The following is a 12,928-nucleotide window of genomic DNA, read 5'->3' as shown; positions in this document are numbered from 1 at the left end:
TATGTGGTTCTTTGTAGAAAAAGAATACTGTGATCTTCCTTCAATATTCGCATAGCAGATTTTTTCATCACCTTCTCTCTACTCAATTATCACCTCAACACTGAGAACTCCCATGATCATTGTATTTTAACATAGCAATCAACTCAGCACTATTTCCCTATCTTTTGAATAGTGTCCCTTCAAAAGCTATGTTCAAGTCCTAACCCCCATACCTGTAAATGTGACTTTATTTGGAAATTAGATCTTTACAGACGTAATCACATTGAGACGAGGTCACACTGGGTTAGGGTAGGCCCTGAATCCAGTGATTAGTGTCCTTATAAGAGGAGAGACAGAGAGATACATACAAACACAAAGGAAGAGTATCATGTAATGACAGAAGCAGAGATTTAAGTGATGTGTCTACAAATCAAGAAATGCTGAGGATTGTCACCAACCAGCAAAAGCCAGGAAGAAGCAAGGAAGGATCATCACCTAGAGACTTCAGAGGGCCTGCCAAAACTTTGATTTTGGACTCCTACCCCCTAGAACTATGAGAGAATAAATTTCTGTTGTTTTAAGCCACCCAGTTTGCTTTGGCAGCTCTAGCAAACTAATACACATTTTATTTTTCATCATAGCACTTACTATGTAACATACTAAATATTTATTTTATTATGCTTTCCCTCACTAGAGTATAAGATCAATGATAGCAGGAACTTTTGTTTATACTGATTCTCTAGCACTAAAAGGGTGCCTGGCACATAATAGATGCTTAATAAACATTCCTAGAAGGAAGAAGGAAGAATAAAAGGAAGGAAGGAAGCCCTGGGGTCAGGAATGGGAAAGGATGTAAGGAAGGAAAGCAGGAAGTGGGATTCTTAATTCATCATTTGTCTAGGGCCAGTGTAACAAGTGTCTTCTACACGTTACTTCAGATCTGTGCACAAAAGTTCTAAGTTTGCCACATCTGGTGTAGTTTCTAAAAATCTTTTTACTACTTTTATTTTCAATTTTTTTAGAAGGTTTTTCTTGAGTGTTACAGAGTAATAATAACCCACATAGATCTTGTGATAAAACAAAATTGTGTTTTAATGCTGTATATTCTTAATTTTTTTAAGATTTTCTTGGAGCAGAAGAAAATGTTAAAAAGTGGCCTTAACATAGCCCATTTTAGACAGCATGTTTCTATAATTGAAAAAGAAACAAAGGAATACTTTCAAAGTTGGGGAGAAAGTGGAGAAAAAAGTAAGCAAAACATTTCGGCTTTGTATTTTTGCTAATGTTTCTACTTTTCTGACTGGAAATCTAATAATATGTGTGTGTATATAAAAATCAAACTACAACATATGTAAAACCACCGTAGGTTTAACAGAAAGAACATGTTATGATTACCATAGAGTTAAAAAGACCTGAGAGGAAGTGATTATTGCTGCTCACTTAGCAAAACCTTAAAATGGCTCAGTAACATGCATATTACTCAGCTCATTTGTACAAATAATATAAAAATGATTCATGAGTAGATTTTGGAGTAAACTGAATATAAAAATTTTGCAAGATCATTTTAAATTAATAAAACAATTTTTTATCCCTAATGGGCAAGTAAAAGTCTAAACAATTATATATGTAATAATCTTATTTATCCGAGGTTATATGGGAATGATTTATTCCACAAAAAAAGTAAATTTAAATATATGAGCTTACTCTACCTTTATTAAAAGTTTGAATTTAGTCATTTTCAGTAGAAGTTTTTTAAAATGTATTATATACTTTCTTGCATTATATTGTGTATTTAACATGACCTTCTTTGGATGTTTCTGTGATGCAGTCTTTATATTAGACTGCAATAAGTGTTGCCTTCTGAGACAATTGCCATCCTCATAACAGGAAGCAACCTCTGCCTACGAGACATTAAGATCTTTGTGTAGGTCACCACATCTGGGTCTGGTCTTTGGCTCTATAAAAGGTCCAGAAACTTTATTAAAAAAATATATATACCTCAAGTTGATATAGTATTTCTAACCATCTAGAATGCCAACTATTTACTAAATACGAATGAGACATTATAGCACCAAGAACACCAGAATATTTTCTGAACTTCTCTTTGATGGTAAATCTAATTGGAAAGCCAGATGATGATTGGAAGTTCATTTGGTGAACATGGAATTAAAGAGTGGGGCATTGATTGGATAATTTTTATAACTTTAAGTGTCATTGAAGTGTGCTGGCCTGATGAACCTGTCTCCAGTGTTAGGGTATGCCAGCTGGTGATTAGTTACAGTTTTCTTTTATACATGGTCAATACTTCCAATTTTCAGTCCTGACGTACTCACTTTGGACCTGGGAAATAATCTGTTCTTCGGTTTTAGGACTGCTATTCCTTGGGAAGCACCTCATTATTGTCCTCATATGCACTAAATAGACTTTTTGCTGCTTTTGTTATACCGTGACCTTGAACTCATTAATTTTTATCTTGATCTTTTCAAGGTGAAGGGCTCATGAGTGAGGTTTCGAGATGCCTTTGTGGCATCGACTTTGGTTGTTCAGAGGGTTGGGGTACTTCCCATCATTTGGTTTCTTGCCTCTCTTTGTTTTGTGTAGTAGGGCAGCCACATATCTCTCTATAAGCTTTTTGGATGGTATGAATAGGTTCTCGAGTTGTTTTTATTCTCAGTTTTCCTTCACAGTTATTTTAGATCTCTAAGAAAATAGAATATTCCAAAATAATTTTTGGCAATATTAATGGGAATGATCTTTTTTTCCTGTAGATTTGTTTGAAGCTCTTTCTGAGCTTATAATTTTAACAGCTAGCCATTGTTTACATGGAAAGGAAATCAGAAGTCAGCTCAATGAAAAGGTGGCACAACTGTATGCAGATTTGGATGGAGGTTTTAGCCATGCAGCCTGGCTGTTGCCAGCTTGGCTCCCTTTGCCTAGTTTCAGGTATGGATAAAGAAACTATATTTGGTGATTTAACTCTGTATAATTACTGTAGTGTTGGTATGCTTTGGTAAGATAAAAATTAAACATAAAACAATAAATTGGGGGATATTATGAGCCCCCATTCTTCTGTGAGAAATCAGGACAAATTTTCTTTATATAAACTATATAATGAGCTCATTCAAGGTAAGTTTCAGTTTATTAAAAAAGTAATTTGTTGTCTATATTTTAAAATCTTATCTCACATATTCCTTGTATTAAGGAAAGCCTCTGAACTCTACCTAAAAGTGATACAGCCCTCGAAGCACTTGTTTGAAAGTATTTGACTGTTTTGTAGTATATTGTGAAATTTCTTTGTTTGACGTGTCAGTGCCTTTAATTTTCTCTTTGTCTCCTTGTGTGCTGTACTGTGATCACCTAAAGGGCAGGGACCATCTGTGATACAAAGAAATGTTGCTCATAGGACTTGATGTGTAGCTTAATGTCTTTCATATTAGGAGGCTTTTTGTACCTTTGTTGATTCTTTTCTGTTCATGTGAGAGATAGAGAGGCATCAAATTGATACTTTTCCTTCCGTTTCTGTACTTTTATCCACTTAGAGAATAAAGAGGGGTGGGAGCAAAGGAGAGAGCCAGGAGAGGTTCTCTGGAACTCATTAAAACCTTATACTTGTAAGAGAGCTTTGCAGTTTTCAGAATGCTTTTATCCATATTACGTTAGAAAATCCAGCACAGCCCTGGGATAGTAATTTCTCCATAAATGTGTATTGAGCCTATTTCCACCTTCCCTATCTCCTGGATGAAGTCAGAAACTCCTGAGCTAGGTATGATAGGCCTTTTACTAGTCTTTCCAGCCTAGTCTTTTTTCTGTCTTACCTGAAACAACAGATTTAACCAAAATATTCCATTCACTTTCTTAAACAGTGTTTTCCGGACTCTGCTGCTTTCTCGGTTGATTTCTGGTGGCAGTCTTAAAAAAATGATGCAGTGTAGGAATTTTTATTCGAAGTCCTTGTTTAAATAGGGGCAAGGTAGTCAAATTGCCTGATTTTAAAGTTTGGCTCCACTGCTCACTGGCTGTGTGATCTTATGCAGCTGTCTGTGACATGAGGATAATAGCATCTACCTTGCAGGAGGTCAAAGTGAGTAATTCATATAAAACACTTACAGTACCTATTACCTAGTGAAGTTTGTTTTCTGAGTTTCCTAGTATTTTTACCCTCTATAAAACTATGTTTTCTTAGAAAGTGAAAAGTAGAATCAAACCCTGTATGCTGTAGTCATAGCCTAAGTCCTAGCTTTAGACAATCCTCTGTAAATCTCAGGTTTATTTAAATCCTAGATTCTTTTGAAGAACCAGAGTGATTCTCATCTGCTTCCAGAATTTGGTTAAAATTTAAATTTCATGTTAACTTAAAAGAGTGTTCTGCTTTCTATTAAACCGAAATGATTCTAAAGGAATAATCATTTGAGTCTTGCTTTAGACCTTTAGTAGAACAAAGGTAGTATGTTAAGAATCAGAGATCTATATGTTAAAATACATTTCTTGCCTAAGAGGCCCTAGAAATTCCTAACAATATAATTTTCATGGTGCCTTTTTTTTTTTCTCTTGGTTCTGAGTTTTGTCAATTATTTTAGAGTCAACAAAGTTAAATAAGGTTGCTTTAAGCTAGGTCCCGGTTATTTTCAAAATGAATTTGATGCCAGAAAGTACTACTTTATTTTTTGAAGTTATTTTCTTCTTTGAATTACAGACGCAGGGACAGAGCTCATCGAGAGATCAAGAATATTTTCTATAAGGCAATTCAGAAACGCAGACAGTCAGAAGAAAAAATTGATGACATTCTCCAAACTTTACTAGAGTCTACTTACAAGTAAGAGCTGTTCAGATCACGTATTAAGCTGAAGCAGGAAATTACACATTAAAACATAGTTAAATAATATAGCCAGTTAAAAAGTAATGCAAGATCAATAGCTATGACCTTTGGACTTTTTAAATGGATGAGACATAAATTTCGGGATCTTGTACCTTAGTGGAATCCCAGTGACTATGCATGGTGAAAAATTTGCTAGATAAACTGTAATGAAGTCTTTTGTAATCAAAATCGTATTTTCTATTGGTCTCTCTCTTTTCCCTAATGGAAAAAAAAATTCTGACTTGTGATGGGCAAATGCAAGAAACTATTATACCTGAAAAATTTATTCATTTTGACTCTTTATTTAAAGGATGAGGCATGAAATATGTCTGCCAAAATGTTAAATTTGTGTGTTTGGTTCTTTCTATAGGGATGGGCGTCCTTTGACAGATGATGAAGTAGCAGGCATGCTTATTGGATTGCTCTTAGCAGGGCAGCATACATCCTCAACTACTAGTGCCTGGATGGGCTTCTTTTTGGCTAGAGACAAAACACTTCAAGAAAAATGTTATTTAGAACAGAAAACAGTCAGTGGAGAGGATCTGCCTCCTTTAACTTACGACCAGGTTTGTTGGATTTTCATTTTCACTGTGGCTAATTTTTAAAGGGGACAGTTTGAGCAATAAAAACAAAAATAAACAAATGAGACCACATCAAACGAAAAAGTTTTTGCACAGTGAAGGAAACCATGAACAAAATGAAAAAGCATCCTACCAAATGGGAGAAAAAGAGAGAGAGAGAGAGAGAGAGAGAGAGAGAGAGAGAGAGAGAGAGAAAGAAAGAGAGAAAGAAAGAGAGAAAAAGAAAGAAAGAGAGAAAGAGAAAGAAATATGAAAGAGAGGGAGGGAGGGAGGGAGGAAAGAAGGGAAATTTGCTACATTAAACATCATGATTTTCGAGTTTGTCTTTTGCTTTTTAATTTTAAGATGTTTTTTGGCATAAAGTTGTTTTTCATGTAAAGATTTTATATGCTCAAATTCATTTTTTTAGTAGTTTCTGTCAACAGTGTTATGCTTGAAACAGCTTTTCTCAATCTCATGGTCATATCTCACCTTATTTTCTTCTTAGTATTTTATAGTTTAATTCTTGTTTTAATTGTTTATGAAGAATTTAAATATAGAGAAAAGCGGAGAGAGTAATATAATGCAGTTTCATTTTTTATATTCAACCCTTCATCCACCTGTAATTTTTTTTGATACATGGGCTGAGAGAGCGCTTTAGCTGTTGTTTTGTTTCAAAAAGTTAACCAATTATCCAAGCAACTTTTACTGAATAATCTATCTTTTACCAATTCGAAATGATCATCTAAATATGTATATATACTTCAATCCATAGAACAGAAATCTCAACAACAGACATCTATTTTTATATTTGCATTGCTTTAAACTGCTGTTTTAGAATAGGTTTTAATATCTATTCATACGAGTTCCACTTCATGATTCCTTTTTTCTCACTATTTTCTTGACCATTCTTCTGTCCATTCTTACAGATGAACATTAGAGTAATTGTGAAGTTTGGAAACCATTCCTTTGAGATTTTGTTTGGAATTGTACTAAATTTACCCATGTATTTGTAGATGAAAGCTGCCTCTACCTCTATCCCTCTGTCTCTGTCCTCATTCAAATATTCACCTCCCATCTGTAAAATAATCTCCTAGCTGACTTCAGGCACAGTGCTCTCCAAGCCAGCCTCTACATTGCTGTCAGAGTGATCTTATTAAATGGGCAAATTTGGGTTATGTCACTTAAAAATTCTCTTAAAACTCTTAAGTGACTTCCCTTTTCAGTTGGAACAAGGTTCCATGAGCGGGTCCTAACTTACCTATCCCCTCACACACGCCAGACATTCTCAACCAAGTGCAGTTCTTTGGAAGAGCTTCGATCTGATCTCGTCCTTCCCTTGCTTTTTGCATAAGCAGCTATGTCCACAAAAGACCCTTCTTTGGCCTTCTTGCCTGCCTTGACTCCCTTCAGGCTGCCTCCCCTGACACTGCACTTGGAAAGTATTTCCTGACCCAGCCACACTCCTTTCCCAGCCCTGGTTAGGTGCCCTACGCCCTGCCTCCAAACATTTGCGTGACACTCATGTATTGGTCTCTAATTTTTCATTTATCAAAAACTAGAGCAAGTCACTTCTTCCTGGGCTTCTCTGTTTCCTTAGTTACTGAAAAATAAAGCTAGGCTATGATTTATAAGTAAGGATTTTTTTCAGCTGAAATTTTATACAGTACCTTCACTCATTTTGCTATTTGTCCCATTTCAAAGTTAATACAACTGAGGATTGCCAAAACAGCAACTTTCAAATCAAAATATGTTTAGGCTAATTAAAATTATGCCACATAGACTCTTCTATCTAGGGAAAATCAATGCCCATACTGATGACCTTGAAAATCCAGGGGATATTAAACTACCCTCTTAATCAAAGTCAGCAAATATGCCTGGGAATGTTTCTACTAAACTTACTGCAATTCTTTAGAAATGAGTACGTTATATACATAGTATATGTATGTAGTACTAATTTTGCCCATGACTAATGATTTAAATTACCCCTTTCCCCTCAAATTCTAAACAAATAACTTAAATACAAAGCACTTTTATAAATATTTGAGAAATCTGATTTTAACAAGGACAGATCAGAATTTTTGAAGCTAGAAGAGGCCCTAAGATCATCCAGGTCAGTTGAGTTTAGATGAAGGAATTGAGACTGTAATGGACAAAGGGGCTTACCCCTAAGGAACACAGCCTCTCCACACATGCCCATTAAAAGTGGAAACTGCAATAACTGTCTGCATACTAGGCACCTTTGGTAAAGCACCAGTGAACCACTTGAGACAATAAACTTGTATCATTAAAGCAGAGGTTTGGTGGTGTTAAGGATTATAACAAATAAGCTTTAATCCCCTCTTTTACTGAGCTACTTTATTAGAGAGGAGGGAGACCTTTGTTTTGCTGCCACATCAAACTTAACTATGATTAGGCACCAACAAAGTAGTAAGCATTAGACAGCACAGGAAATATCTGTAGAGTTCTTTATGCTTGTATAATTGCCTCGAGCATTAGTCACGTTAAAAAATCACACACATACACACACACACACACACACTGAATACTAGAAGACAGAATTTATTACCAAAAGTCTCTTTTCATTAGGATTTCACTTTGTTATTAAGAATTAAAATCCACACCCCCAATCACTACCACCAGAGAACTACTTAACTCACATATCCTTGAGGTAGACCAACATTATCACCCTTTCCCCTAATGAGGAAACGGAAGCCTTGGGCAACTAGCTCAAGGCTAAAGTGCAAATCAGTAAGAGCTCCTCTTACTGATTAAATTGGACCCATACTATAAGGGAAAATTAAAAAGGTTTGAAAATTCAAAAATTCCATGGCAGCAGGAAATAAGAATGACACATGTATAAGGTCTTTAGTTTGCCAGCATCTCTTTTTGATAACTAAATGCTCATGTTGGCCCATAGTAAAACTACCACATACCTAGTTTAATTTGTCAAATACATGACAAATTAGTCTTAAAGGTCAACATTAAAATATGAAACATAGAACTAGAAAGTGAACCAGGATCTGTCTAGACTCCTTTCAATTTTATGAATTTGAAATTTAAAAAACACCATAATTTGTCCTGGAAGCTGAGGTCTTTCGTTTTTGTTGAAAAGTGTTTCTCGAAGGGTGGTTTCCTGACCAGCAGCATCATCACCTAGGAATAGGTTAAAAATGCTACCTCCATTCTAGTCCTACTGACTCAGTCTCTAGAGGCAGGGAGTGGCTGTGTTTTAGCAAATGCTAACAGTTAAGAACCACTAGAGGATCCAAACTCCCTTATCTAGGTGGCAACTGGCAGAAGAAATTTAACACTTACTATATTAGTCAACATTCACTTTTTCTACCTTGCTATCTGTCCCAAACAGCTAACAAGCCGGGCACGAGTAATTTCTTCTCAAGGTAAGTCATGCTACGGAGCCCCTGAACCCCAAATCCTAACAATAAGCCCACATCCAGGTTTCTAATATTTACTGGCCTCCAAGGCAAGGAGGTATCTCTCCCTGTGGCCCTTCCACCAAATGCTTTCATCATAGAACTCTGAAACTGAGTTTGATTGACAAGTTTGTTCTTCTGTTAGATCAAGTGTGCCCATTTCTTCAAGGGCAGGCGTCCCACTGGTTTACAATCTTGCATCTCTCTCTCATAGATTGAACACATACACTTAAAACAAATGAACACATTTTGTCTAAATATTTTAAGTGTAAAAAGAATCCTAAAATTAGGTGTCTTGGTGCTTTACATAGATGTAAACTTAGAAAAGAGCCATGCCCAAGTTTTTCTTTAGGACTACCCCCAACCATGATTTTTTAAAAATCCTCTAGTGTTGTTAATCTTAAAAAAAAAAGAGTCCAGTTTTTTTCAGATCAAAAATTTCATTTATTTTGCAAAATTGAGGTCCATTTACATGAATTAACAATCTGATCATTCACGTAACACACTTCATGCTTTCAATTTTATTTAAAATTTTTATCGTTTTAAAAATTCCTACATTTCAAAAACATTTTTAATAGCAGTGACTAAAGACCGTACCATCTTACTTTAGTACTGATAAGGACTGCCGTCAAGAAAGGTCCTGCGGTTTACAGATGGATACCGTGCAATTTTTCTCCTATTATACTAATCAAAATTGCATCGTGATCCACCCGACAACAGCAAAACATGTCATTTTACAATGTCTGATCTTACAGCTTTCAAAAATTAAAATAAGAAGATAAAATCCTCTTTTCTTCCACAGGCCGGGACAAGTGCAATACTTTATGAATAATACAAGTAATGCAACAAATCCCCACCCATGGATGAATGGGTGCGAATGCTGGAGATGCACGTGAAGACAGTCGGAAAGCAGTCTCAAAACCGTAGACAGCACACATTATCACAATCAGTTTTGCATGGATTTGCACAGCCATATATACATATATACGCTGAAATGCAAACCTGCAAAACTAACCGTAAGTAGCAGTGTCTTTGAATATTCTCTCCATTGAAAAGAGATTCATCATCCTAGAGTACTGGAAGTGCCCACACTACAGTAGAGTAATGCCAAAACTACCTGCACTATGAGCACTTTGGTACTACTAGGATCTTATCCTTGGTACGCAACTGCACATAGTCCCCGACATCTGCTCCCAACAAACAATGAAATATCAAACCTTTGAAACTTGTTCTATTCAAATGATTACTCAAGGCATACTTTTAATGCTGTATATTAGGCAGCCTGTGCCAGAAGGGGCATTTAGGGCAGTAGATTCTAAGCTGCTTCACTAACTGCACTAGATGCACCTTAACACAAGAGACACATTATGAATAACAGCTCAGAAGCATCAACAACTTAATTATGCACAAACTACAGTTCTCAATAGCATTGATTAAATCACCATGGTAATGTAAGAAGTGCTTGCATTGCAGTAGATCTCAAAAAGCTACCTGCACTGTAAGCACTTTTACATGGCCAAGGCTCATCCCTGTAGCAAAATTGTCTCCCACAAGATCTTCTTTTCCATCTTCACCGATCTGTTCAGACTCACCTGGTTAAAAATAAATAAATAATTAGACACTGAACATGACTACTAGTTAATATTCCTAAAACATGTTTTCCTTTGGCTTAGAGAGTCCAAGATAAATTTTAGAGTGTCAGCCAAATCCTGAGAAATATTAATACCCTGAGTTATTTACAAAGAATTGAACACAAATAACACTGGCAATTGCAAGTCTAATTCTTAAATATGAGTAGATTTTGGACTCATCTCCACCTTAGTAAACTTGGTATCTGCATCACAGTAAATTCATAGGCCCATTATGTCCACTCCATGTTTATCTAAAGATGCACATAAAAGTCAGCGTATTTTCTTCTTGAGGTAAGGCTCTGTACAAGAAGTGACTGATACATTAAATGAATAGTCCCTGCCCCCACCCCATTAATAGAAAATGAGAGAAATTTTAGAGCTGGTTTAAGAAACAGTCTTCTGCACTCTTCACATAATGCACAGATGGCCTAGAGATGTCACATTTTGATCTATTTCAAAGGGCTCTTGTTCTGTTTAAACATTTATGGACCCATTTTCTCCATTAAACCCAAAGAAGGCAGATTAGCTCTTCTTTCCTTCATGTCATTATCATCCATGAGAAACCTCCTATTTCCAAGTGCTTATTTTACCTAAGGACATGCAGCAAGGAAGTGAGTCCATACTTGAAAGGAGCTCACAAGGTTCCCCTACCTCTTCCATGATGGGTTAAATTTTGTCAAAAAAAATCAGAGATGCAGAATTAGTAATACATTTAACTAGTGAAGAAATCTTAAATGTTGAGCTTCCATCATGGTACCTCATACCACTAATTCTAGTCTTTAAAAAAAACTCTTCAAACTGATTCATTAAAACTACACTTTAATCTAAAATTGATTTTCTACACGAGAATATTAAAGCTAGTATATAAAAGTATAATAATTTTCCTCCTAAATTGAGTTTCTACACCTGTAACTTTTTTTCTCTCCATTAAAAAATACTCCAAACTGGATTCAATTCGGAAAAACTGAACCTCACATGGGTCAGAGAGCGTGCCTTCTCCAGTTAGTTCCTTTCTTCAATTATCCGCTCATCTGGTGCACAACGCATTGGGCAGCCACTTTCCAGTCTATTAAAATTGTAAAAAGATAACGAACAAAACCTCCTCCCTATCAACCTTTGTGAATCCCTTTGGCCTCTTCCCGCGACTCTCAAACCCTTACCTAGTTCTCCCGTTGAAGCCCGGCCGCTGGCGCCCAGGGTGTGCTCCAGCTGCTCACACCACGCGCTCCCGTCCTCGTGCTGCTGCAGCCGCCGCCGCCGCCGAGATTAAAGAGAAAGAAACAAAGCATTATGGGAAACGGAGTTCTCCATTCAAAGCACCAAAAACGCGCCAAGCTCACGCCTCCCCCCCCCGCCCCCATTACGGGGTTGGTGGGAGAGGAGCCAAGGGGGAGGGGAGTTCTTTTTCTGTTCCATGTGCAAACCCCCATTCCGCACCCCCCCAAGTTCTCCAGGAACCTAAAGGTCAGCAGTGGAGGAGAAAAGGGGATGCTTTCCCGCGTGCTCCCCGCTGCCCTTCAACTGCACGCTGGTACTTTGCTTTTCTCAAGTTCTGCCCGCTCCGTGCCCTCCCACCCAGCCACTCAATTCTCCCTGATCATAGCTGCCCCCACGTAGGTCGCCCCCTCTTCCCCAGCCTCCCGCCTGGGCAGCCCCGCGCGGGACCTGAATTGGGCCCGCGTCCGCCCCTCGCAGGTGGCGTTCGAGGAGATCCCGCACTGGCCACCCCTCTCCGCGTCCCCCTTCGCGTTGCACCCGGGGCCGCGCGCCACCGGAGCGCTCCGGTCCCGCGGAGCCCGAGGAAGAGAAGTGAGGAAAAGCATTCAGGAAATTCATCGGGGTCGCGGGAGCACGCCTCATCCGAAGCGCCCATGTCCGGAACGGCGCGGGGACACTAGCTTTCCTGCCACCACTTGAGAAGCGCTCCGTCTCCTCGGCCCTCGGTCCGGAGTTATATCCCTGGGAAAAGCCCGCCCCTCTTCCTTTAATAGACCAGGGGGAAAAGCCCGCCCCCGCCCACCCGGCCGAAACAGGAATTAGGAAACGGAACCCCCACCCAGCCAAAGCGTAAACCCCACTGAGTCCCAGTTACCCACGGGCGAGCGCATGCGGCATTTTTCCCTTTACCCCAAGCCCGAGTCCTTAATTAAAGGTGCACCTGGGACACTGGTCGGGGCGGCATCGGTGCTGGAGCCGGTGCCACTGGCTCCAAGCCCAGGATGGCACACTCTCCACCACCTCGTCGGGTCCTGCACCCGCGTCGCTCACACCCTCCCCTTGCCGGAGATAGACGATGAGGCCCACGCATCCGTGGGACCGGGGTGTCCCCAACCCAGCGCGCGCATGCGCGTCACAGCGCCGCTAGATTGAAAGTGTTGCTAAGGCCCGCAGAGGAAAGAGATACACGGCACATTCACTCCACGCACACGTGAAAGTTTTAACCTCTGCCACCTTGTGCTATTAGGAGTG

At 38.6% G+C, this 12,928-nt stretch overlaps 2 protein-coding genes across 9 annotated transcripts; one reads left to right on the top strand and one right to left on the bottom strand.

The window, feature by feature from the left end:
• Positions 1-1,058: 1,058 nt before the first annotated feature.
• Positions 1,059-5,454, top strand: LOC102886107 (lanosterol 14-alpha demethylase-like). The gene is made up of 4 exons (XM_006921525.3): positions 1,059-1,227; positions 2,748-2,922; positions 4,673-4,792; positions 5,205-5,454. Exons 1-4 carry the CDS (start codon positions 1,074-1,076, stop codon positions 5,437-5,439), a joined length of 684 nt encoding a protein of 227 aa, XP_006921587.2. The 5' UTR covers positions 1,059-1,073; the 3' UTR covers positions 5,440-5,454.
• Positions 5,455-9,248: 3,794 nt separating this feature from the next.
• On the bottom strand, positions 9,249-12,900 carry LOC112470902. Of its 8 annotated transcripts, none has more exons than XM_025039664.1 (4): positions 12,618-12,900; positions 12,125-12,418; positions 11,620-11,701; positions 9,249-11,525 (listed from the first exon to the last, which is right to left on the bottom strand). In XM_025039664.1, the coding sequence occupies exons 1-4, from the start codon at positions 12,765-12,767 to the stop codon at positions 11,479-11,481; spliced, it is 573 nt and encodes a 190-aa protein (XP_024895432.1). In that variant the 5' UTR covers positions 12,768-12,900; the 3' UTR covers positions 9,249-11,478. The 8 variants fall into 8 exon arrangements, 4 of the variants coding, with proteins under 4 accessions (XP_024895432.1, XP_024895430.1, XP_024895433.1 ...); XM_025039662.1 differs by having other exon boundaries at positions 9,249-10,420; XM_025039665.1 differs by having other exon boundaries at positions 11,620-11,698.
• Positions 12,901-12,928: the final 28 nt, after the last annotated feature.

Source organism: Pteropus alecto, unplaced genomic scaffold, assembly GCF_000325575.1.
Source record: "Pteropus alecto unplaced genomic scaffold, ASM32557v1 scaffold19, whole genome shotgun sequence".
Taxonomy (NCBI): domain Eukaryota; kingdom Metazoa; phylum Chordata; class Mammalia; order Chiroptera; family Pteropodidae; genus Pteropus; species Pteropus alecto.
The sequence above is the reverse complement of the archived record's forward strand: the minus strand, read 5'-3'. Positions and strand labels throughout refer to the sequence as shown.

Bases quoted from the DNA above. Each gene is read 5' to 3' on its own strand.
- LOC102886107 (XM_006921525.3), top strand. From the start codon at position 1,074: ATGCTGTATATTCTTAATTTTTTTAAGATTTTCTTGGAGCAGAAGAAA. The intron at 1,228-2,747 runs GTAAGCAAAACA...TTTTTCCTGTAG, and splicing joins GGGAGAAAGTGGAGAAAAAA to ATTTGTTTGAAGCTCTTTCT. The intron at 4,793-5,204 runs GTAAGAGCTGTT...TTCTTTCTATAG, and splicing joins TTACTAGAGTCTACTTACAA to GGATGGGCGTCCTTTGACAG.
- LOC112470902 (XM_025039662.1), bottom strand. From the start codon at position 12,767: ATGCGTGGGCCTCATCGTCTATCTCCGGCAAGGGGAGGGTGTGAGCGA. The intron at 12,419-12,617 runs GTGCACCTTTAA...GGCTTTTCCCAG, and splicing joins CGCCCCGACCAGTGTCCCAG to GGATATAACTCCGGACCGAG. The intron at 10,421-11,619 runs GTAAGGGTTTGA...ATTTTTAACCAG, and splicing joins GGCTTCAACGGGAGAACTAG to GTGAGTCTGAACAGATCGGT.